At 38.0% G+C, this 27313-nt stretch overlaps 1 protein-coding gene across 5 annotated transcripts in view; it reads right to left on the bottom strand.

Annotated features, from left to right (window-relative positions):
- Nucleotides 1–27313, bottom strand: part of SMC1B (structural maintenance of chromosomes 1B) — an 82636-nt gene that overhangs the window by 21726 nt on the left and 33597 nt on the right. For all 5 annotated transcript variants that reach the window (XM_044940757.1, XM_025282691.2, XM_006063279.3 and 2 more), the window contains 5 exons: nt 22721–22867; nt 10552–10689; nt 10136–10252; nt 7547–7653; nt 407–548 (listed from right to left, as the gene is read on the bottom strand). In XM_044940757.1, the coding sequence (XP_044796692.1) occupies nt 407–548; nt 7547–7653; nt 10136–10252; nt 10552–10689; nt 22721–22867 (651 nt within the window). The remainder of the gene's footprint in view (nt 1–406; nt 549–7546; nt 7654–10135; nt 10253–10551; nt 10690–22720; nt 22868–27313) is intronic.

Genomic DNA, 27313 nt, shown 5'->3' with positions numbered 1-27313 from the left:
GAACTCCATCCTTGCTCCACCGCTCTTCGCTGCCTACTCTCTGAATTTACATAATGGATTCAATCTACTCCAATAAACCAGCCTAGACTTCTCCTATTATCCATGTACTCACTAACTACCTGTCGGAAATTGCTGTTTAGATGTCACAAAGGGAAGTCATGCTCTACAGGTCCAGAATTTTCTCTCCTTAATCTCTCCTCCTATCCACCAATCACCCAAGTGAGAATTCAGAATCATCCTCTCAACATCTAGAAAGTCATGAAGCTGTGCGGATTTTACATCAAGTATTTCTCAAATCTGTACCCCTTCCCCACCTTCTATCACTATTAGAGCTTTTCAGGAACTCAACACTTATTCATCAAAGAAAGTCATCATTTCAATGACACGGTCGCACATCATTCATTACCTTCTTTAGGTGATCAGTGTCTTCTCTACCTTTCTCGATGGTTTCTTTTAATGTGTTAATCTTATTCAGTTTCTTCTTCAGATGATTGCGACTATATTCAAGTTGAATATTAAGCCGAGTTTTTTGTTTCTCAAATTCTAATCTAGTATAATAAAGTCAAGCATTACAAGTGGTAAACAGAGTCCTTTAATTTTTTAAAAATTTTTTGTTTTTATTATGGAAAACTTCAAACACAAACATAAAAAATAATACTACAATGGATTCCCATACAGCTATTACCCAACTCTAATAAGTAATTCATGGTCCATCTTCTTTTACCTATAATCCCACTTATTACTCCTTCCCATCACTATTTAAAGCAAATTTCAGACATCATGTAATTTCACTATGGAAAACAATATGGAGATTTCTAAAAATAAAAAAAGAAGACTAAAAATAGAACTACCATTATGACCCAGCACTTTCACTTCTGGGTACATATAATAAAAACTGAATGTAAATAAAAAATATTTACATTCTAAATAAAAAAGATACATGCACCCCACTGCAGCCACGAAATTAAAAGACGTTTCCTCCTTGGAAGGAAAGTTATGATCAACCTAGATAGCATATTCAAAAGCAGAGACATTACTTTGCCAACAAAGGTCCGTCTAGTCAAGGCTATGGTTTTTCCTGTGGTCATGTATGGATGTGAGAGTTGGACTGTGAAGAAGGCTGAATGCCGAAGAATTGATGCTTTTGAACTGCGGTGTTGGAGAAGACTCTTGAGAGTCCCTTGGACTGCAAGGAGATCCAACCAGTCCATTCTGAAGGAGATCAGCCCTGGGTGTTCTTTGGAAGGAATGATGCTAAAGCTGAAACTCCAGTACTTTGGCCACCTCATGCGAAGAGTTGACTCATTGGAAAAGACTCTGATGCTGGGAGGGATTGGGGGCAGGAGGAGAAGGGGACGACAGAGGATGAGATGGCTGGATGGCATCACTGACTCGATGGACGTGAGTTTGGGTGAGCTCCAGGAGTTGGTGATGGACAGGGAGGCCTGGCGTGCTGCGATTCACGGGGTCGCAAAGAGTCAGACACGACTGAGCGACTGAACTGAACTGAACCCCACTGTTCATAGCAGCATTATTTAGAATTTCCAAGATATGGAAGCAAATGAAATGTTCATCAATAAATGAATGGATAAAGATGTGATATATATATATGTGTGTGTATGTGTATATATATATACATACAGTGGAATACTATTCAGCTATAAAATAGAACAAAATTTTGCCATTTGCAACGTGGATGGACTTGAAGGGTATTATGCTAAGTGAAGTAAGTCAGACAAAGACAAATACTATATGCTATAACTAATATGTGGAATCCAAAAAAACACAACAAACTAGTGAATATAACAAAAAAGAAGCAGACACAGAGAATAAACTAGTGGTTATCAATGAGGAGAGGGATGGAGAAAGGAGCAACATAGCAGGAGGGGATTGAGAGGTGCAAATTAGTGGGTATACAATAAGCTACAATGATATACTGAATAACACAGGGAATATAATCAATATTTTATAACAAATGGAGTACAGTCTTTGAAAACTATGAATCATTACACTGTACACCTGTAACTACATAATACTGTATATCAACTATAAATCAATAAAACTCCTATCTTAAAAAAAAGAATTCCAATATCAACTGTAGCTCATCCTTTCTCCATCTACCCTCCCTCACATGACCTGCTAATAGAATCATTCATATAAGAAACACTTTAAAGCACTAATTGTATCAGACACTGTGCTAAATACTACTAATACAAAGGCAACAACAGCAGTAATGACAAAAAGAGAGTAATATTTAATGTGTTGTTCAGTTGCTAAGTCATGTCCAACTCTTTGCGACACTATGGGGTGTACACGTCCAGGCTTCCCTATACTTTAGTATCTCCCAGAGTTTGCTTAAACTCCTGTCCATTGAGTCAGTGATGCCATCTAACCATCTCATCCTCTGTCACCCTCTTCTCCTGCCCTCAATCTTTCCCAACATTAGTTTTTTCCAATGAGTCAGCTCTTTACATCAGATGGCCAAAGCATTGGAGCTTCAGGATCAGTCCTTCCAATGAATATTCAGGTTTGATCTCCCTGCAGTGCAAGAGACACTCAGGAGTCTTCTCCAACATCACAATTCAAAAGCATCAGTTCTTTGGTGCTCTCCTTCTTTATGGTCCAACTCACACATCCATACATGACTAATGAAAAAACCATAGCTTTCGGTCTATGGAACTTTGTCAGCAAAGTGATGTCTCCGCTTTTTAATACGCTGCTTGGGTTTGTCATGGCTTTCCTTCCAAGGAGCATGCATCTTTTAATCTCATGGCTGCAGTTACCATTCACAGTGATTTTTGGAGCCCACAAAAATAAAACCTGTGACTGTTTCAACTTTTTCCCTTTCTATTTTCCATGAAGTGATGAGACCAGATGCATTATCTTAGTTTTTGAATGCTGAATTCTAGGCCAGCTTTTTCATTCTCCTGTTTTCACTTTCATCAAGAGGCTCTCTAGTTCCTCTTCATTTTCTTCCATTAGAGTGGTATGATCTGCACATTGATACTGTCATTGATATTACTTCTGGCACTCTTGAGTCCAGCTTGTTATTCATCCAGCCCAGCATTTTGCATGATATACTCTGCATGTAAGTTAAATAAACAGAGTGACAATATACAGCCTTGACATACTCCTTTCCCAATTTGGTACCACTCCGTTGTTCCATGTCCAGTTCTTATTGTTGCTTCTTGTCCTGCATACAGGTTTCTTAGGAGACAGGTAAGGTGGTCAACTGGTAGTCCCATCTCTTTAAGAATTTTCCACAGTTTTTTGTGATCCACACAATCAAAGGCTTTAGTATAGTCAGTGAAGCAGAAGTACATGTTTTCTGGAATTACCTTGCTTTCTCTATGATCCAACTAATGTAGGCAATTTGATCTCTGGTTTGTCTTTTCTAAATCCAGCTTGTACATCTGCAAGTTCTCGGTTCATGTACTGCTGAAGCCTAGTTTGAAGGATTTTGAGCATGACCTTGCTAGCATGTGAAATACGTGTAACTGTATGGTAGTTTGTACATTCTTTGGCATTGCCTTCCCTTGGGATTGGAATGAAAACTGACCCTTTTCCAGTTCTGTGGCCACTGCTGAGTTTTCTAAATTTTTGACATATTGAGTGCAGCACTTTAACAGTACCATCTTTAAGGATTTGAAATAGCTCAGCTGGAATTCTATCACCTCTACTAGCTTTGTTGGTAGTAATGCTTCCTAAGGCCCCTTGACTTCACACTCTAGGATGTCTGGCTCTAGGTAAGTGATTGCACCATTGTGATTATCTGGGTCGTGAAGATCTTTTTTGTATAGTTCTTCTTGCCATCTCTTCTTAATTTCTTCTGCTTCTGTTAGGTCCATACCATTTCTGTCCTTTATTGTGCCCATCCTTGCATTAAATGTTCCACTGATATTTCCAGTTTTCTTGAAGAAATCTCTCATCTTTCCCGTTCTGTTGTTTTCCTCTATTTCTTTGCACTGTTCACTTGAGAATGCTTTCTTATCTCTCCTTTGTATTCTCTGGAATTCTGCACTCAGTTGGGTATATCTTTCCCTAGGCTTTCACCTCTCATCTTTTCTCAGCTATCTGTAAAGCCTTCTGAGACAACTACTTTGCCTTCTTGCATTTCTTTTGCTTTAGGATGGTCCTGGTCACTGCCTCCTGTACAGTGTTATGAATTTCCATCCATAGTTCTTCAGGCACTCTATCAGATCTAATTTCTTGAATCCATTTGTCACCTGCACCATACAATCATGAGGGAATTTGATTTAGGTCATACCTGAATGGCTTAGTGGTTTTCCCTACTTGCTCAAGGATGAGCCTGAATTTTGCAATAAGGAGCTCATCTCCTAAGCTTGAGTCAACTCCAGGTTGCTTCTGCTAACTGTATAGAGCTTCTCCACCTTTGGTTGCAAAAAATATAATTAATCTGATTTCAGTATTGACCATCTGGTGATGTCCATGTGTAGTCATCTTGTGTTGTTGGAAGAGGGCATTTGCTATGACCAGTGTGTTCTCTTAACTCTATTAGCCTTTGTCCTGCTTCATTTTGTACTTCAAGGCCAAGCTTACTTGTTACTCCAGTTATCTCTTGACTTCCTACTTTTGCATTCCAATCCCCTATGATGAAAAGGACATCTTTTTCTGTTGTTAACTCTAGAAAGTCTTGTAGATCTTCATAGAACCAGTCAACTTCAGGTTCTTCAGCATTACTGGTTGAGGCACAGACTTGGATTACTGTGATGTTGAATAGTTTGCCTTGGAAACAACCGAGATCATTCTGTTGCTTTTGAGATTGCCCCAAGCACTGCATTTTGGGCTCTTTTGTTGACTATGAGGGCTACTCCATTTCTTCTAAGGGATTCTTCCCCACAGTAGTAGATGGTTATCTGAATTAAATTCACCCTTTATTGTTGATTTTAGTTCACTTATTCCTAAAATGTCAGTGTTCACTCTTGCCATCTCCTGCTTGACCACATCCAATTTACCTTGATTCATCGATCTAATACTCCACGTTCCTATACAATATTGTTCTTTAGAGCACTGGACTTTACTTTTACCACCAGATACATCCACAGCTGAGTGTTGATTCCACTTTGGCTCAGCCTCTTCATTCTTTCTGGAGAAGGGATTAATTCCTCAAAAAGACATAATGATCCCAAACATGAATGCACCTAATCACAAAACTTTAAACATCATGAAATATAAACTGAGAAAACTCGAAGGAGAGAATGACAGATCCAAAAGTACTTGGAAATTTCAAAACTCCTCTCTTAGGGAACACTAGACCAATTAGACAGAGTTAGTAAGTACACAAAAGACACCAATCAACTTGACTTAAAAGTTACTCAGAAAATACTCTACCCAATAGAACAATGCATATTCATTTCAAGAGCACACAGAATATTTATTAAGATAGAATACATGCCATGCTATCAAATAAGTGTCAATCAACTTAAAAGGATTTAAATAATGCAAAATATATTTCTTATCACAATAAAAATCAGTAAAAGAAACATATCTAAATCCTCCCTCATCACAAAAATTTCTGTTAAATTAAACAATATTTCTAAACACCCCATAGATCACAGAACGAAACCACAAAGAATATCAACAAATATTTTAAATGGAATGAAAATGAAATAAAACATACCAGCAGCAGTGGGATGGAGCTTAAGCAGTGCTTAAAGGAAAATAAACAGCTTAAATGCTTATATTATAAACGAAGAAAAGTGTAAAATACATAAAGCAAGCTTCTATCTTAAAAAGTAAGAAAAAAGAGAAGTAAATTAAACCCAAAATAAGTAGCAGCAAGGAAATAAAGAAGTTAAGAACAGACGTCAACTACATAGAAACAGATAAACCATAGAGAAAAATCAATGAAGCCAAGAGCTGGTCTTACAAAGGACCATAAAACTGATATAACTCTAGCTAGACATCACGAAGAAAAGAAAACAAATTAGCAATATCAGGAATGAAAGGGCCATCAGTACAGATCCTACGCAACTGAAAAGGATAAAAGGGGAAATGTTAATAACTTTATATTAATAAATTTGATAACTCAGATGAAGTACACAAATGTTATTTTCAATACACAAGCTACCAAAGCTCACTCAAGAAAAAAGATGTCCTGAATGGCCTTATATCAATAAGGAAACTGAATTTGTAATTTTAAAAATATTTCCATAAAGAAAAGTGGGTAGCACTTGCAAAATTTACCAAAATTTACCAAACTTTTAGGAAAAAAAAAATAAAATTCTACAAAAACTCTCCATGAAAAACAGAGGAGAAAATAATTCCTGACTCATTTTATGAGTCTGGCATTACCTGATACAAAAATATAAAAAAGAATATTTGCAAGAAAAATAAACTATAGACCAATACTCTCATGAATATAGATATAAAAATCCGCACTAAAATTTTAATGAGTCAATCCAAAAATATTTGAAAAGAATAATACAACATGACCCAGTGGGGTTCATCTTAGATATGCTAAGTTGGTTTAATATTCTAAAAATCAATCACTGTAATTTAGTATATTAATAAGCCACCTCCCTCCAAACTCCAACAGTATTATTATCCCAACAGATAGCAGAAAAAGCATTTGACAAAATTCAACACTCACTCATAATAAAAGAAATTTCAGCAAGCTAGAAATAGAAGGGAATATCCTCCTCTTTTCCAGCAAGTGGCCTGAGGCTGTTTGTTTATAGAAAGGTTATACAACTTTATCTACATATATGGATATTGACAGAGAACTAAGTACATTTTAATAACCACTGTGTGTGTAATTATTTCCCCATTCTCTTACTGTGTATATTTGTGCTTTTTCTCTTTAAAAATTGTGGAATAAAAGAATTAGACCTCTTTATAAAAATAGCAATGTTTATTAGCTATTTCTTGATGAACTGAAATAAAGGCAGTAACTGCAACCATGAAATTAAAAGACGCTTACTCCTTGGAAGGAAAGTTATGATCAACCTAGATAGCATATTGAAAAGCAGAGACATTACTTTGCCAACAAAGGTCCGTCTAGTCAAGGCTATGGTTTTTCCTGTGGTCATGTATGGATGTGAGAGTTGGACTGTGAAGAAGGCTGAGCGCCGAAGAATTGATGCTTTTGAACTGTGGTGTTGGAGAAGACTCTTGAGAGTCCCTCGGACTGCAAGGAGATCCAACCCGTCCATTCTAAAGGAGATCAGTCCTGGGTGTTCTTTGGAAGGACTGATGCTAAAGCTGAAACTCCAGTACTTTGGCCACCTCATGCGAAGAGTTGACTCATTGGAAAAGACTCTGATGCTGGGAGGGATTGGGGGCAGGAGGAGAAGGGGACAACAGAGGATGAGATGCCATGACCGACTCGATGGACCTGAGTTTGAGTGAGCTCCAGGAGTTGATGATGGACAGAGAGGCCTGGTGCTGCGATTCATGGGGTCGCAAAGAGTCGGACACGACTAGCGACTGAACTGACTGACTGACAGGCATAATTCCTTTAAATTGAAATAATAGTTACATTTATATATAAATAATTGCTTATCAACATCTTTTAATAAAATACCTTTTTTGATCAGCTTCCTGTTGCTGTTTAATATGCTTGTTCTCAAATTCACGAATATTTTCTACACCAATTTCTTCACAGAAGTGTTGAAAAATATCATCTTCAACCTTTTATTTTAAAACCAAATGGTTTAATAATCAATTTTACAAAAATATATAGAAAATCCTTAAATCTATGTTTTTCCCACCAAGATTTTCTGGATTAGGACAGACTATTTCCGACAAGCATCACTACTCTGTAAAGTTGGTGCTTTCTCTTTAATTAACTACACTTACCTATTTTCAGAGTTCTTATTCTAAAACAAAATAAGAAAGTTCATGGTGGCCTTTTAAGTGCTTTGGCTTTATGAAGAGTTTAATACAAAATTGGAATGTTTACTTTAGCCATACCAAAACATAACATTCTACATAAATACAGAAAATATTCTTTATGAGTAATACTATAGATTCTTTTTTAAATATAAATTTATTTATTTTAATTGGAGGCTAATTACTCTACAATATTGTATTGGGTTTGCCATACATCAACATGAATCCGCCACGGGTGTACACGTGTTCCCCATCCTGAACCCCAATCCCACCTCCCTCCCCATACCATCCCTCTGGGTCATCCCAGTGCACCAGCCCCAAGCATCCTGTATCCTGCATCAAACCTGGACTGGCGATTTGTTTCATCGATTCTTAAATAATATAAAACCAAGAGGACTAAAGCATAGAATTAACACTCAGAAAATTTGGAAAAACTAGAATAAGCCAAATCCAACAAAATAACATTTAACATTAATATTTTTAAGAGTTTCCCTGGTAGCTCAGAAGGCAAAGAATCTGCCTGCAATGCAGGAGACCTGGGTTCAGTCCCTGGGTGGGGAAGATCCCCTGGAGAAGGGAATAGCTACCCACTTCAGTATTCTGGTCTGGAGAATTAGTTCAATGGACAGAGGGCAGGCTACAGTCCATGGGGTCGCAAAGATTTTTAAAGCCTGGCATTTATGTACAATTATAGGATAAGAGAGACCTGTTTTAGCAACAGGACATGTAAAAACGGAGAAGGAAATGGCACCCCACTCCAGTACTCTTGCCTGGAAAATCCCATGGACGGAGGAGCCTGGTGGGCTGCAGTCCATGGGGTCGCTAGGAGTCGGACACGACTGAGCGGCTTCACTTTCACTTTTCACTTCCATGCATTGGAGAAGGAAATGGCAACCCACTCCAGTGTTCTTGCCTGGAGAATCCCAGGGACAGGGGAGCCTGGTGGGCTGCTGTCGCTGGGGTCGCACAGAGTCGGACATGACTGAAGCGACTTAGCAGCAGCAGCAGCGTGTAAAGAAGTTTCAGACTTCAGCTGAATGTAAATTAAATATGAAAGTGATATGACTACTGTAACAGTAATCTATACTTTGTATAAGGAGATAATCCAAGTCATGTAAAATTGTGTTTCTGTGCGCCAAATAATGTGACAAACCAGGGTACTCTGTACTGGTCAGACAGTATTTTCATATTATTTTTTGTTCTAGGCATTGACAACAGAGGCTGGTTACCAGAACTGGTCTTATTTATTCATAGTAAATATGAATAAATAAGTAATTAGGGATATTTAACCTGGAAAAGGGTAATTAAGGGGCAACATAAGGGTAGTTTCAAATCATGTGGTAAAAGGCAGAACTAGAGGCAATGGGTGAAAGTTACTGAGTGATGGTGTGACAAACAGTGTTTTAAAGAGACACTGATGTATAGAACAGTCTTATGGACTCTGTGGGAGAGGGAAAGGGTGGGAAGATTTGGGAAAATGGCATTGAAACATGTAAAATATCATGTATGAAACAAGTCACCAGTCCAGGTTCGATGCACGATACTGGATGCTTGGGGCTGGTGCACTGGGACGACCCAGAGGGATGGTATGGGGAGGGAGGAGGGAGGAGGGTTCAGGATGGGGAACACATGTATACCTGTGGCGGATTCATTTTGATATTTGGCAAAACTAATACAATTATGTAAAGTTTAAAAATAAAATAAAATTTAAAAAAAATAAATAAATTTACATAAAAGTTGCAAGAATAAAAAAAAAATTTACATCACACAAAAAAATAAATAAATAAAGGTTAAAGATAAGCAACAGTGGAATGAATTAAGCCAGAAAGTTCCTGCTACTTTATAAGCAGAGGCTAGATGATCATATCTTTGGTACCCCAGAGCCAAGCAGCTGTGCCTGGCATATAATAAATGTTCAAGACAAAATTACTGAGTGAATACACAACCTTAAAAGATGAGACAAGGGAAAAAGTTCTTTCCTTCTTAGGCAGTGGAAGAAAGAAAATGACTGCAAATTTTACAATGGACAAGGAGAGGCTGGACAGCTGAAGAGAATAACCATGTACTAGTAGTCATCGCCCCTGAGATGAGCAATAGTGGGTCTCAAAAAATACAAGGAATACAAGGAAATTAATACCATATAAGGAAATTAATTTGGCAAACCAATAAAACTTAGCATTTATCAAACTTTGCTTTAGCACATATTGAAGAAGCCTTAAATTTGGTATCTGGTCTAGAACCAAGCCACATGCCATTTAGTAATAAATATATCACTCATAACCTTATCTATCTTTCGTTGAAATTCTTTAATTCTTTGTTGTCGTTCTTTGATTCCTTCACTCAACATGGCACATTGAGATTCAATATTTAGTAGTTCACTTTGTAGCTGAGATTGTTCCTGATTATAAAAAAGAAAAATGTCTTTTTAACATGGCTATTTTAGCTTTATATAGTAAAGCCAAAAACATGATAGGTATCTTTCAGAAAAAAAAGAGACTCTGTGAGATAAGGTAAATTCAGGTACAACTGAATAACAACATTAAAATAAAGTCATAAAAATAAAGTAACTTAAAGGACTATAATATACCTCAATCACAAGGGAAAGTATAAAAATTACATGGTGCTTTATAAATGTAATGCCTGAAATTCTATGCCTTGGTCCCAATTTCCATCAAATTTTATGTAAATGTATATTACCCGGTAAAAAGCAGCAAGGTGCTTCTTTTTAATGATTTCTAGTTCACTTTGTGCATATTTGAGTCGTGTAGTAGTTCCTTGTATTAGAGCCTGTATTTGTTTCAAATCTGCTTCCTTGCGCACTACCTTCATTAAATCCTAAAAAGAAAGGGAGATATAGTAACATTTTATAATAGACAACACTTTCACTTTTCACAGTACTTTCATAGATCATAAATCACTGCTTTTTACATGTAACCATATCCACAACTCTACCTTCCCTTCTTCTGATAAAAGATGGGGCAACTTAGTGCATAAGTCATCTGGAGTAACCAAGATGCCATACAGCCTCCTCAGAAAACTCACTCATGTCACAGGAAACAGGCACGAAAATGAAGAATGGGGAGTGCACGTTCTACCCAAGGCACATAAACGGGTAAATGAGACCACGAGGTCTTTGTTGCCTTTCTTTAGTGCATCCTTGCCGCACCCATTTCCTTCTCTCTTCACCTATCCTATTGCTCAACCAAATGAATCCCTCATATATGTTCTTCTATATTTTTACTTCAAGTCTGTATATGAAAACATGTGCATGCATACTCACCTATATGTTTTTGTCAGTCCTGTTTCGCAATTTTAGAATCACATTAGACATACTTTTCTACCTCCTGCTTTACTCATTCAGTTACTCACAAAAGTCAACTGATAAAGCTCTATATTAATTCTTTCAATGGTTGTATATTATTCTAGTGTGACTGTAACAAAATTATTTCACTCTTCTCTTAATGATGGGCATTCATTTTGTTTCCAGGTTTTTGCCCTCACAAGCAGCACTGCAGTAACACACTTCTGTGTGTGCCCTTAAATACTGCTGTTTTTATTTCTATGCAATAGATTCCCCAGTGTGAGATCAATAGGTCTTCATGTTCTTATTATACTAGCTGGTACTAACTGCTCTTCCAAAGCTTTAACCATTCATATTTTTATAAATGATATATGAGTATGTGTTTCTTTATAAGTCTACTAGCATATATATTTTTCCCAACTCTTATTGATATGCATGAAGTAATCCTGAGTACTATATTCTATATTGAGCATTTTTTCAGGTTTATTAGCCATATGGATTTCTTCTATGAACTGCCTAAACCCCTCCTTTGCCTAGATGTTTCTATCGTGGCTTTTTCAAATCAATTTATAGAAATCTTTGATAGTATAGAACCAATAGTCTTCATTTAAAACTTTAAAAAATTTTATATACTGGCTTTTATCCTCATTTAAATACTACTTTTAATTTAAGCTTTCAATCTACCCATAATTTATTTTTATATAAAGTCATAATATGGAGCACAAAATTAACTTTCCCTAGATGTGCCAATGAAAGTGAAAGTTGCTCACTTGTTTCTGACTCTTCTTGACCCCATGGACTGTACAGTCCATGGAATTCTCCAGGCCAGAATCCTGGAGTGGGTAGCCTTTCCCGTCTCCAGGGGATCTTCCCAACCCAGGTTTCCCACATTGCAGGCGGATTCTTTACCAGCTGAGCCACAAGGGAAGCCCAATACCATTTACTAAATAATCTCTTCTTTCCTCGCCGAACTAAAATATCATTTTGTGCTGTGCTTTGTCACTCTGCCGTATCTGACTCTGCGACCCCATGGACTGCAGCCCACCAGGCTCCTCTGTCTGTGGGGATTCTCCAGGCAAGAATACTGGAATGGGATGCCATGCCCTCCTCCAGGGGATCGTCCCAACCCAGGGATGGAACTGAGGTCTCCCACATTGTAGGTGGATTCTTTACTGTCTAAGCCACCAGGTAAGCCCAAAATATCATCCCAGTTGTATGTTAAACTGTCAAATATAACTGGGCCCATTTCTGAAGTTCCTATTCTTTCTCAATTAACCTGTCCAGTAGAACTTCCAAGAGAAGTTCTACCACACTCTCTTCTGTTACATGTTTTTTTACTGGTCTCAGGAAATTCATTTCTAAGAATTAGAGAATCACTTTATCAAATAAAAAATCCTTGCTAATATTTTACTTGAACTTGCATTCAAATTATATTAACTGGAGAACTTCTAACCCAAGAATATAGTACGTCTTTTCTTTGGTGTCGTCTTGTCCTTCAATAAGATTTAGTTTTCTAATAGTTACGTGTCTTTATACTTACATTTATTTCTATTGTGAGTAGAGTATTTTCCCCATTTTAGATGCTCTTTTACAGTATAGAGAAAAACTACAGTTGTGTTTATGTAGCCCTCTCATTACCTTATTTAATCTAGTAGTTTTTAAACTACAATCTTATCAGAAAAAGGTTAGTTTTTCTCCTTCTCAAAAATGTATATAAATTATTTCATTTTGTCCCTAAATATAATTAATATAACTTCCAAGACTATGTTAAATAATAACAGTGACAGGAGATATCTATTTACTTCCTGATTTTAACTAAAATAATTTTTATGTTTCAGCATTTAATCAATTATTTCTGTTGTTTTGGGCAAGAGATATTTATTTTTTTAAAGTAATTTCCACAAATTACTCTTTTACTTAGGACTTTAATTAGGACCAGCAGCTAACCTTTATAAAATCTAATTAGGATCACATGACTTTTCTCCTGCCTTTAATTTGTAAATGTACTGGATTATATTGACTGATGGCAACACTGAAACACCCATGTATTCTTAGAACAAATTCTATTCAACAGATGTATTTTTCTATCACTACATTGCTAAATACTCAGTGGTGATATTTAATTTAGAAATTACACATGCTCACAAGGGAAGTCGGTCTTTAGTTTTATTTTTGTGGCTATCTTTATAATATTTGATATTAAAGTTATACTACCTATATTAAATAAAATGAGACGTTCCCATCTTTTTCTATGATCTAGAATGGCTTACCTGAGAATTATATTAGAACTCAGCTGTAAACCCATCTTATCCTAATCTTTTTTAATTGTGGCAAAATATATATACAATTAATCATCTTTGTCATTTTTAAAGTGTACAGTTCAACAGTATTTAAGTACATTCACATTGTTGTGCAACCAACTTCCAGATCTCTTTTTTTTTTGGAGGCTAATTACTTTACAATATTGTAGTGGTTTTTGCCATACATTGACATGAATCAGCCATGAGTATACATGTGTTCTCCATCCTGAACCCCCCTCCCACCTCCCTCCCCATCCCATCCCTCTGGGTCATCCCAGTGCACCAGCCCTGAGCACCCTGTCTCATGCATCGAACCTAGACTGGCAATCTGTTTCACGTATGATAATATACATGTTTCAATTCCAGACCTCTTTTTATCTTATAAAACTGAACCTATACCCCTGAAACAAGCTTCCATTCTACTCTCCAGGCCCTGGCAACTGTCCTCTACTTTTCTGCCTCTATTTTGACTATTGTATCATACGATATTTGTCTTTTTGTAATTTACTTATTTCATGTGCTTCCCTGGTAGCTCAGCTGGTAAAGAATTTGCCTGCAATGCAGGAGAACCCAGTTTGATTCCTGGGTCAGGAAGATCCACTGGAGAAGGGACAGGCTACCCACTCCAGTATCCCTGGGCTTCCCTTGTGGTTCAGCTAGTAAAGAATCCACCTGCAATGCAGGAGCCCTGGGTTCAATCCTTGGGTTGGGAGGATCCCCTGGAAAAGGGAAAGGCTACCCACCCCAGTATTCTGGCCTGGAGAATTTCATGGACTATACAGTCCATGGAGTCACAAAGAGTTGGACACGACTGAGCAACTTTCACTTTCATGTTCTATTTCATGTAGCATAACATCTTGAAAATTCACCCATTTTTGTAGCATGTGTTAGTTTCCTCCCTTTTAAAGGCTGAATAATATTCCATTATATGTATAGACCCTAATCTGCTCATCTGTTCATCTATTGAACACTTGGGCTGCTTCTACTTTTTGGCTATTATGAATAATGCTGTTATGAACATGGTACTATGTTATGAATAATACTATTTTTTTTAATTTTATTTTATTTTTAAACTGAATAATACTATTATTATCTAATACTATTAACTAGTATTATCCAGACCCTGCTTTCAATTCCATAGGGTATATATACTCAGATGGAGAATTGCTGGATCATTTGATAATTCTATTTTTAATTTCTTGTGAGTTGTCACACTCTTTTCCATAGCTGCCTCATTATTTTGCATTACTGGAGTCTGTTTTCAATGGGAGATCATTCAACTAACAGTGGCTTAAAAAAACGTGGCTTTATTTTTCTCACACAAAAGCAGTCTACAGTGATGCAGTTCCTCAACAACGGCATCTAACTTTCAGCCTTTTTTTTTTTTTTTACACTTTTTATTTTGTATTGGGGTATGGTGGGTGGTGGTTTAATTGCTGACTTATGTCAGACTCTTGCAACCTCGTGGACTGTAAGCCCACCAGGCTCCTCTGTCCATCAGATTTCCCAGGCAAGAATGCTGGAGTGAGTTGCCATCTCCTTCTCTAGGGGATCTTCCAGACCCAGGGATCAAACCTGTGGCTCCCACACTGCAGGCAGATTCTTTACCACAGGGAAGCCCACATTGGGCTTTTAACAAACAATGTTGCCTTCTTAATACAATGGTTTTTTTTTTTGTTTATTTATTTATTTATAATTTTATTTTATTTTTTAAACTTTACATGCCAAATATCAAAATGAATCCGCCACAGGTATACATGCTCTCTTGGTATAAAACTGCTGCTGCACCTCCAGCCCTCTTGACTGCATTCCAGTCAGGAAGGGAAAAATGCAAAGGACAATATGAACATTCCCATTTATATTGCCAAAACTGTCACACGGCCACTACTAGCTACAAGAAAACTTCAGAAATCAAATTTAGTTTTATGATTCTATAATAGATGCAACCAAGGAAGGAAAAGGTTGTGGCTAGGTATTGGGCCAGCCAACTACACCACTCCCTACCACTGTCTAATTTTTCAAATGTTCCACTTTTTTCCTGATCAATCTTGGCAATTTATATTTTTCTGAACATCATCCATAGATTTTCGATTTTTTAACTATGTAATTATTTGCTTATAAGGTTCTCTTAAAATTATTCTAATTTTCTCATTCCTAATCTGTATATGATTACTTCTTACTTTTCTTCCCTTCATTAGAGTTGCAGGGTTTATCTATTTTATTAGTCTTTCAAAACAACCAGTTTTTAGATTGATTTACCCTTTTCTATTTAACTGTAGCTTTAAAATTTTTCATTATTGTTTTGCTTATTTTGTGGTTCCAATTTCTTAAAGTAATAAATTCCCTTATATTTCATTTTTCTTGTTTAATAACATATTTTCCTCTTGATATAGCTTTGCTAAGTTGCTTCAGTCGTATCCGACTCTGTGCGACCCCATAGACCGAAGCCCACCAGGCTCCGCCGTCCCTGGGATTCTCCAGGCAAGAACACTGGAGTGGGTTGCCATTTCCTTCTCCAATGCATGAAAGTGAAAAGTGAAATTGAAGTCGCTCAGTCAAGTCTGACTCGTAGCGACCCCATGGACTGCAGCCTACCAGGCTCCTCCATCCATGATATAGCTTTACTGTATCTCACAGATTTTGTGTTCACCATTTTTGAAACATTTTGTAATTTTCCTCGATTACTTGTTTGATCCCGAAACTATTGACAGGTACATTTCTTAATTTCTATGTAGACAAAAAAAATTTTGGTCACTATTTCTATTTCATTAAATTATGACCAAAATGATCTATAAAAATCTCTTAAAAACTACTGAGGTTTCCACTGTGGATAAGCATATGATCAGTTTTTACTGTTTCACAGCTAATTTAAATAATATCTCAAATTTATTGAGCATGTGTTTTATAAAGTTTATATTAACCTATTTAATCCTCTTAACAATGTTATGAAATAGTACTATTACTATACCCATTATTATTGATGAGAAAATTAAAGCATTAAAGCGTTTAAGTAACTTACTCAGAGCCACATTGCTAGTGTTAGAATCTGGATTTAAGCTTACTGATTGAATTACCAATTCCTCTTAAGTTATTGTTTTTGTCTACTTAGATGTGTCCAATTTTGAAAGACATACATACAGTGAAATGCTTCATTATAATTTCATTTCTGTTAACTAACCTTGTTTTAAATATTTAGGTAGTATGTGCTGCAAAGAGGTTTAAAATGGAGATCTTACTTTTTAATACCTAATATCCTTCTCATGGGAGAAGGCAATGGCACCCCACTCCAGTACTCTTGCCTGGAAAATCCCATGGATGAAGGAGCCTGGTAGGCTGCAGTCCATGGGATCGCTGAGGGTCGGACACGACTGAGCGACTTCACTTTCCCTTTTCACTTTCATGCATTGGAGAAGGAAATGGCAACCCACTCCAGTGTTCTTGGCTGGAGAATCCCAGGGACGGGGGAGCCTGGTGGGCTACCGTCTATGGGGTCGCACAGAGTCGGACACGACTGAAGTGACTTAGCAGCATCCTTCTCATGGGGTCACAAAGAGTCGGACACGACTGAGCGACTGAACTGAACTAAATATCCTTCTTTATTCAATTTACTCAATGCTTATTGAAAGCTTACTATATAGTTGAAGATTTTTAACCTTAAGGTTCACATTGTCTGATATTGTCACTCCTGTTTTGTCTGCATTTGCCAGGTGCTCATCCGTAATTTTCAACATTCAATTTTAAGACAATTTCTTACAAATGACATTTAGCTGAGTTTTGCCTTTTAAGCTGCGATGATCTTGGTCTTTTATTTATTAACATATAAATTTTACTTATGTATTTATTTTTGGCTACACTGGGTCTTCGCTGCTGCGTGCAGGCTTTCACCAGTTGTGGGGCACAGGCTTCTCACTGAGGTGGCTTCTCTTGCTGCGGAGCACAGGCTCTAGGCCACAAGGGCTTTAGCAGTTGCAGCACATGGGCTCAGCAGCGGTGGTGCACTGGCTGAGTTGCTCCACAGCAAGTGGGATCGGAATTCCTGGACCAGGGATCCGTGTCCCCTGCATTAGCAGGCAGATTCTTAGCCACTGGACCACCAGGGAAGTCTGATCTTGGTCTTTTAATGGGAAACTTAAATCTACTCATGTTTACTGTAATGACTGATTAGCAAGAATTTATTTCCCCCATCTTACTTTTTATCCTTTATTCTTTTCTTGCATTATTTTTGCTATTTGTTCCCATGTTAATTAAGTGTACTTTTAAACACTCTAGTCCCACCCAACTTCCTCCACCCACCAAGATACAATCTTCAGAATATTCTTCATCTCCTCACAGGTAAGATCTCTGGGACATATTCATTTCTCTCTCCATCTTTATTTCCCAGGTTTTGCTGAGTTAGGTTAGCACTGTTCATTCATTACAATTAGGTCTCTTCTAACACATGTGCTGCTGAGAGCACTTTCTCTGGTATGTTTACACGTGGAGCATGTCTTTGCATCTGCTTATCTGCAGGTTCCTGAAATGTAAATATCTTGGGAGGTAGTGCTTTTCCCTCGATTGCCTACAGCTCTTACTCTAGTCTCAACTAGTTTTATAGTCTGATACAAGCTTGATTTTTTTAAATGTATAAGGAATCTTTCTGAAGGGGGGGTGACATATTTTAGCACTGCCTCTATAACCTAGGACTTAGGGAATTACAACTACATCTGTGTTAATGTTTGCCTTTTCTCATTAATCCTACATGGAACTGTGCGTGTCCTTTCAATTGGTAAATTAAGGTGGATCCTCAGTTTAAGAGACATTTTCTTTTTTAAAAAATTACTTCTCTGTGCTCCTTTTCCAATTTCTGAAAATTTTATTTTTCTCATACCAAGACTCCTGAGTCTACCTAAGTTTCTATTTTTCACTTTTCTTTTTTTTTTTCCACTATTTTCTTATCTTTGCAATTCTTCCCCATCACTGAGATACTATTTCACTTGTCTTCCAGGTTATTAATGTGGATCTCAACAATGGCGATCCTATCCTTCAATCCATCTATCACATTCTATAGTTTAGAAACACATACTTCTTTTCTTGGGAAAATATTCTTGTGAGTGGCATTACAGAGAGGGCCAACATCACACTGTATCTCCTTGAGTCTGTTTAGTCGCTCAGTCGTGTCTGACTCTTGGAGACCCCATGGACTGTAGCCACCAGACTCCTCTGTCCATGGGATCCTCCAGGCAAGAATATGGGAGTGGGTTACTGCTGGGAGTGAGCTCCACCCGTGGCAAAGGTCATGAGGAAGGAGGCTTGGCGTACGCAAAGGCGGGATCGAGCCTCAGGAGTTCCCCTGGAAATTCTCGAGCATCTACCCCCAAAACCAGAGTCTGCCTACTTTCTGCTTTGTGTTCTCACCTACACCTCAGACTTTACGGGGGGCTGTCCCCCACTACCTCTCTCTGAAAAAAGAGTTAGCTTACAGCTCCAGTTAATAATTCCTGGGTGTGACAGTGTTTCAACCTACAAACTCCTTTGGAAATCCTCTAGCCTGCCTGAATAGGTTTTTCTGGCCACATGTGATTACTCAGAGCCTCCCAACTGTGAGAGGCATGAGATGTTCTAAACTAAGCAGTTAAAAGATTGATTAGAAATTGTATTGGTGAAGGGTTTTTCACTTGTTGGGCCAATGTTTGCTGCTAAGTCTCCATATCCCTTACCTGCTGTGTCCCTGGCAGTGTATTGATTAATATAATTGGTGTAAATAGTAGCTTTAATGTTTGTAACCTGGGACCCTTGAGTTAATTCTTTTTCTTGTTATAGCCCACCACACCTTTGCTCTGTAGGAATGCAACTTTATCTAATGCTTTTGGAGGGTGGCGCTTGACTTATCACCTTTAGAGAAAAATAAGTTTTCTGAAGAAAGGGTCTTAAAATGTTAACAGGCCTCCGGGCCAGAAGATGATGCAAATCACCTACACTTTTGCATATGATAAGTTTGCAGGAAGAAAGCCTGGCTTACTGCATGACTCTACCCCTTCCCCCATTATCCTCTATGCATAACTTAAGGTATAAAAACTACTTTGGAAAATAAAGTGCGGGCCTTGTTCACCAAAACTTGGTCTCCCCATGTCGTTCTTTCTCTCACCTTCTGGCTGAATTATTCAGCCTCTTTTCTCCACTGAATTTCCTCACTGAGCTATCCTTATTTCAGCCTCTTTTCTTCACTGAATTTTCCTACTGAGCTATCCTTATTCTATTACTCTTTATATCCTTAATTAACGTTTAATTAAGCAGTTGTTTCCTGATCCTCGCCAACGCCGTCCCCGCTTCGAATTCCCTGGATCCACCGGGGCTGGACCCCCGCAGGTTACCATTCCCTTCTCCAGGGAATCTTCCCTACCCAGGGATCGAACCCAGACCTCCCACACTGCAGGCAGATTCTTTACCGTCTGAGCTACCAGGGAAGACTCCGTATCTCTTTAATGCTTCTAGTTTTTTGTTCAAGTGTTGATGGCTCCTGGAATACCTTAAATGCATTTATGCGTTTTTTTGCCTATTTGAGGTTCAGGTATGAGTGTTGAAGCACCCCTAGTGGCAGATGCCCCACAGATATTCTCTACGCCCAAAGGCCAGCAACTGCAACAGAAAATTCCCAGTGCCCCACTCAGAGATGGAGGAAAAGATGTCTCTCTGGTCTCCCTGCTACTGCTGCTGCTAAGTCGCTTCAGTCGTGTCCGACTATGTGCAACCCCACAGACGGCAGCCCACCAGGCTCCGCCGTCCCTGGGATTCTCCAGGCAAGAACAATGGAGTGGGTTGCCATTTCCTTCTCCCACAAACTCAGGAATGGGGGGGCCATAACCTACTAATATTTAGCTTATGGGGGTCAAGACTAAGCATATTTACATGGGACAAATATTTAACCTTCCTCCAGGACTCCCCTGGCTTCCCTGGTGGCTCCAGATGGTAAAGCAACTGCCTGAAATGCAGATAGAACCCGGGTTCAATCCCTGGGTTGGGAAGATCCCCTGGAGAAGGAAATGGCAATCCACTCTATTATTCTTGCCTGGAAAATGCCATGGATGGAGTAGCCGGGTAGGCTACAGTCCATGGGGTGGCAAAGAGTCGGACGCGACTGAGCTTGCTTTCCTTTCTTTCAGTATTCCCCTATGCCTGATTCTTCTCCCAGCTCTCTTCAAAGATCAAAAGAGAAGCCCTACCTCAGCTTTTCCTGGTGGCCTTTCCCAGAACCCAAGATCTCATTCACACCCAACTCTCCACTAGGGTCAGGTGAGAGACACACAGGTGGTAACCTAGTATAAACACGGACAGGAAACCACATTCATTCAAGCTGCCACCTTCCTGAAACTTCCCCTGTGCCTAGGCTTAAATTTGTAAAATCTTTAAAAGTTGAATTTTTGTATACCTTAGATCAAAGCATAGTTTGTGGTGTCATGTTTATAGAAAAAGATTAAAATTAGCTGAGTAACTTTGCCAGAACACCTCCTTGAATCAAAAATCAATCATTTGTATAAACAAAAGAAGAAAGCTAAATAGGAAAAATAAATAATCAAAAAGCATTATCCTGATTTAGTATCTCTTAAAGTTTACATTTCAAGTAAATTTGTGTGTGGGATTATAATATTCAAATAAATGATACTTTGGGTGGAAGCATTATTGAATTTCTTTTGTCATTTTCAGAAAGAATAATGTCTTTCTGAGCATGACACTGAAATCCAGAAGTTATAAAAGATTAATAAATTTGGTTACATAAAGATTAAAAATACATGTGTGACAAAACAAAGTTAAATGTCAAACAGTTACTGAATGGTAAAAAGGAATAACTTTTGATACACACAACATGAATTTCAAAAGCATTAGGTTAAATGAAGAAAGCATAAAACAGAAGACTACTATTGTATGATTATTCCATTTATATGGAATTCTAAGTGAGGAAAAGCTACAATGATAGAAAGTAGACTGAGCTGCCCGGTCCAGAGGTTCTACGGAGTCCAGGGGAAGGGACTGACTACAAACGAGCCCAAAGGAATTGTGTGGGGGTGGGTATGGAAATGTTGTATATCAGGATTTTGGTGGTGAATACATACACCTGTCAAAACTTACCGAACCATACACTTAAAATTGGTGACTGTTACTGTATATAAATTATACTTCAATATAGCGAACAAAAAAAGCTGAATAAAAAGTATATTTACAACAAACATGCTAAGAAGTAATTTGCTTATTATACAAATAATTCTTAAAGTAGCTAATAGGACAAATAGCCTAATAAGTTCACAGAAGAAAAATTAATACATGAGTAAATAAACAAATGATAAATATATGAGTAAATGCTCAACCTCAGTTATAAGAAATGCATATTCAAACAATTAGATTATATTTTTTTCTTTACCAGGTTGGCAAAGATTAAAATATTTGCCAGTATCTAGTGCTGCAGTCTAGGGACATACACTCTCTACTACAGGTTTTCTTTCAATGGGAATTTAGCAGCACCTATCAACTTTTTAAATGCACACATCCTCAGACCCAGAAATCCCACATGTAGGAAATCGTCTTAGAAATGTAAGTAAAGGTATACTAACAACAAATATTTATATAGTGCTTACATTTTTGTCGGGCATTAGCATTTTATCTCGAATAGCTGATTTAATCTTTAAAGTAACTCTAAAAGGTTCAAGGTATGAAGGGGATAGGGAACTTGCACAAGATCATACTGCTGGTAAGTGGGCAAGTCAGGATTCAAACTAAGGCAGTGTGGCCATAGGATTTATACTCTCAGGCACTGCATTACTTTCTCTTTCCAAAGGAAGTTGAATGCTGCCTCATTTGTAGTAACAAAAACCAAAGTGACACTGGTTAAAATCTATATAATAAAATAGCAGGAAGGACTCATTAAAAAACAAAGAGCTCTCTATATGCTAAATGAAAACATTGTCCATGTTGTGATACTAAGTAAAAAGCTTGTTGCAAACACAATCAATAGCAAAAGTCTATTATAAAACAAATCAGGAAAATAATACATAGACTTGCATATACCGAGAAAATTTCTGGAGTATATGCATCAAAGTATGTTAAAAAAAAAACCAATGAGATGTAAGGATGGGCAAGGGAAAGATTTTTATTTTTTACTTTACTCTATTCTGCATAATTTGACTTCTTTAAACTAAAGGCATGGTACTTTTATTACCTAAGAAATTTGCTTAAAAACACATTAAAAACACAATTACTCTACTTAGTATTCTACAATTTTTACAAATGGATTTACCTTTAATTCTTGGATTAGTTGGGTTCTCCTGTCTCTTAAATTCTTTAACTCTTTCTCATCCCAGCATCTAGCCTTGGATTTTAAGTCACTTGACCCTCCAGAGATCACTCCAGATTTTAAAAATAATGTTCCATCAAGAGCTACTGTCTGTAAAATTAAAAATATTTTACCTTGGAGAAATGTACATGAAGAAGATAAAAACAGAATATAACACAACAACTTATACAGCTAAGAATATGTAGTTAAAAAAAACTATTTACTGAAGTCTATTCTAAGACAACTAGCTCATGAGGGACACCAGCCAACAAACTCAAATACAAAGCTCTGTTTTGTATTTCAGGCACAAATGAGTAGCAATATAAAAAGTTCAAAATAAAATTATATGTTAGTTCCAAACATATTCAGTATTGAGAAGAAAAAAAACCAAGAGTATTTGTATTTAATATCTCATACTTTGCATTATGTAATATTGTATTTTAAAGACTCTGACATCACATGTCAAAGACATTCTTTGAAAAGAGCCTTAGTTACTTTAGAATATCAAATATACCATGTACTCTAAAATGAATATTAAACTGGACCCCAAATTTTAACTGAGTCAAATGTATAAAACAGCTTGAAATTTATAGTCTTGCTTTATGGAACAAATGAAAGCAATTCTCAGTGTTTTTAAAATGTTTCTAATTAATTAGTCAAAGCGGAGGAGACAGCCTGTGGAGGACTAAAGCCACGTAACGTAAACTAATTTTTAAAAAAGCCAACAGGAGCCTCATTCATTCCTAGATTCAGACACTCTGTGTGCCTGCTGTGTTTGAGACATTCTGTACTGGGGACTGGAGTGACCAAAAGAGAGTCCAATATGGCACTGACCCTTATGAGTCAGACTAGTAAGGAAAAGAAACATATAAACATATCATTACAATGGAAAGTATGAGACAAGAGAAACACAGTAATCTGGAAGCATAAAACTGGGGTGTTCCAACCCAGCCTGGAAGGTTCACAGAAGGCTTCCAGAGGCGGTGAAGGCTTTCACTGTGTCTTATCAAAAGTATGAGTTAGAATTAGATTAATCATATTTAACAGAAAACTTAGCTTCTCTCTCTTTTGCAATTACAGAGGTAAACATTCCAGTGTGCGTATGGCGGCTGCACAGCTAACCCACACTCCTCTCATACCGCTCTACCACCCTTAGTATTTTACTTGGATTACCCCTCAGAGGAGACACGCCTTTTATTTTCTGGAAGGCATTGGGGCTCCCTTCCCTCCCAACTGTTAGCTTGGCAACGAGATTTTTCATCAGGTCTGAACTCAGGAAAGACACTAGATCTCTACCAGACACCAACAGCAATGGCATGGAAACTGAACTCCTGTAGGTGGTGTCTGGTCCAGAAAGAAGTTTCCCTGACTAGGAAGCCCATTGTTACATGATCACCTTACTCCTCTGACCTCTCCATAAAAGCTTCACTCTCTTGGAACACTTTTAGCTCATGCCATTTTTGCCTAACAAAGTACACCTATACAGAATGAAAGCTGACGAACTACATAGGCTCCACTGCTCCTCTGCCTTTCAGCTGTTCTCAATAAAGTTTACTTTTGCATCCACACTGTGTGTCACTAGTGATGTGTCAAGTGTCTTTTATTTGACAACCTTCAACGTCATTCTGTAGTCCAAGATGACTCCTAGAGCTCTAGCTACTGTGTCTGTACTTCAGGAAAGAAAAGAAAGAGTGAGGCTGCTAGACAGGGCAGATCACAGAGCTCTTTGTATGTCATCACAGGAAGAATGCGGATCAAACACAGCTGAGGACTGACGGGGTGTGTGGAGGGGCTGGAGATTAGCACTGTCTGACAGCAAACGAGACAGATGGTGAGATGTGAACTTTAAACAGACTACTCTAGCAACCATATGGAAAATGGATTGACTGGTCCACCTGAAGCCAGAGGTGATGGTATGAAATCAGCCAATAATATCTAGGGTAAAGAAAAGGAAAAAGATTTTGAGATATATTTAGGTGGTGTAATTATAAAAGTATGGGAACTGCAGAGGTTATAAGGAGATTCATGAGTAAAAACCAGAATTTCATTTGGTTAGAAGAGTGGTACTAAGAATTGAGATCAATATTTAGAAAGAACACGAGTTTAGTTTTATACATGATAATTTTACAATGTGGGCTAACATTTTACCTATTGATAATGTATATCTTGACTATTTCCTAAAAGAAATTCTTTTATAGATTAAAATAAAGATTATTGTACTAAATATAAATATACAATAAGACAGCTACAAATAGGTAGTTCAGTTGCTCAGCTGTGTCTGACTCTTTGCGACCCCATGAATCACAGCACGCCAGGCCTCCCTGTCCATCACCAACTCCCGGAGTTCACTCAGACTCACGTCCATCGAGTCAGTGATACCATCCAGCCATCTCATCCTCTGTCGTCCCCTTCTCCTCCTGCCCCCAATCCCTCCCAGCATCAGAGTCTTTTCCAACGAGTCAACTCTTCCCATGAGGTGGCCAAAGTACTGGAGTTTCAGCTTTAGCATCATTCCTTCCAAAGAAATCCCAGGCCTGATCTCCTTTAGAATGGACTGGTTGGATCTCCTAGCAGTCCAAGGGACTCTCAAGAGTCTTCTCCAACACCACACTGCAAAAGCATCAATTCTTCAGTGCTCAGCTTTCTTCACAGTCCAACTCTCACATCCATACATGACCACTGGAAAAACCATAGCCTTGACTAGACGGACCTTTGTTGACAAAGTAATGTCTCTGCTTTTCAATATGCTGTCTAGGTTGGTCATAACTTTCCTTCCAAGGAGTAAGTGCCTTTAATTTCATGGCTGCAGTCACCATCTGCAGTGATTTTGGAGCCCCAAAAAATAAAGTCTGACACTGTTTCCACTGTTTCCCCATCTATTTCCCATGAAGTGATGATGGGACTGGATGCCATGATCTTCATTTTCTGAATGTTGAGCTTTAAGCCAACCTTTTCACTCTCCTCTTTCACTTTCATCAAGAGGCTTTTTAGTTCCTCTTCACTTTCTGCCATTCAGATCAGATCAGATCAGTCGCTCAGTCGTATCCGACTCTTTGTGACCCCATGAATCGCAGCACGCCAGGCCTCCCTGTCCATCACCAACTCCCAGAGTTCACTGAGACTCACGTCCATCGAGTCAGTGATGCCATGCAGCCATCTCATCCTCTGTTGTCCCCTTCTCCTCTTGCCCCCAATCCCTCCCAGCATCAGAGTCTTTTCCAATGAGTCAACTCTTCACATGAGGTGGCCAAAGTACTGGAGTTTCAGCTTTAGCATCATTCCTTCCAAAGAAATCCCAGGGCTGATCTCCTTCAGAATGGACTGGTTGGATCTCCTTCCAGTCCGAGGGACTCTCAAGAGTCTTCTCCAACACCACAGTTCAAAAGCATCAACTCTTCGGTGCTCAGCCTTCTTCACAGTCCAACTCTCACATCCATACATGACCACAGGAAAAACCATAGCCTTGACTAGACGGACCTTTGTTGGCAAAGTAATGTCTCTGCTTTTCAATATGCTGTCTAGGTTGGTCATAATTTTCCTTCTGCATATCTGAGGTTATTGGTATTTCTCCCGGCAATCTTGATTCCAGCTTGTGCTTCTTCTAGCCCAGTGTTTCTCATGATGTACTCTGCATAGAAGTCATATAAGCAGGGTGACAGTATACAACCTTGATGTACTCCTTTTCCTATTTGGAACCAGTCTGTTGTTCCATGTCCAGTTCTAACTGTTGCTTCTTGACCTGCATATAGGTTTCTCAGGAGGCAGGTCAGGTGGTCTGATATTTCCATCTCTTGAAGAATTTTCCACAGTTTATTGTGATCCACACAGTCAAAGGCTTTGGCATAGTCAATAAAGCAGAAATAGATGTTTTTCTGGAACTCTCTTGCTTTCTCGATCCAGCGGATGTTGGCAACTTGATCTCTGGTTCCTCTGCCTTTTCTAAAACCAGCTTGAACATCAGGAAGTTCACGGTTCACATACTGCTGAAGCCTGACTTGGAGAATTTTGAGCATTACTTTGCTAGCGTGTGAAATGAGTGCAATTGTGCGGTAGTTTGAGCATTCTTTGGCATTGCCTTTCTTTGGGATTGAAATGAAAACTGACCTTTTCCACCCCAGCTACAAATAAGAGATAACAAATTAAACTAGATGAAAAAAGAAAGTATAAATAATTTAGACTATGATGAGAAGTCAATTAATTCAATCAAAAAGAAAAATAAAAATTATTAAATATATTGGGATAGATAATCACCCATTTGGGGGGAAAAGCTAATATCTACATCTAATAATACATATTAAAATTAATTCTAGATTAAAATTAAAATATAGAAGTGATATCATTAAAAAATGTAGTAAATACATACTTGATCTCATGGTAAAGACCCAATTATACATATATCAATACCTACAAAGGCTAAGAGTAATATAGCTGACTATCAAGTATCACTAGATCTTTCAAGAGTTTGGTTGCCAGACTTAGCAAAGAGGAATACAGGATGCCCAGTTAAATCTGAACTTCCGATAAACAACAAATAACTTTTAAATTTATGTCCAAATA

This window comes from Bubalus bubalis, chromosome 4, assembly GCF_019923935.1.
Source record: "Bubalus bubalis isolate 160015118507 breed Murrah chromosome 4, NDDB_SH_1, whole genome shotgun sequence".
In the NCBI taxonomy this organism is placed as follows: domain Eukaryota; kingdom Metazoa; phylum Chordata; class Mammalia; order Artiodactyla; family Bovidae; genus Bubalus; species Bubalus bubalis.
Note: the sequence above shows the minus strand (reverse complement) of the source record. Positions and strands in the feature narration are given on the sequence as shown.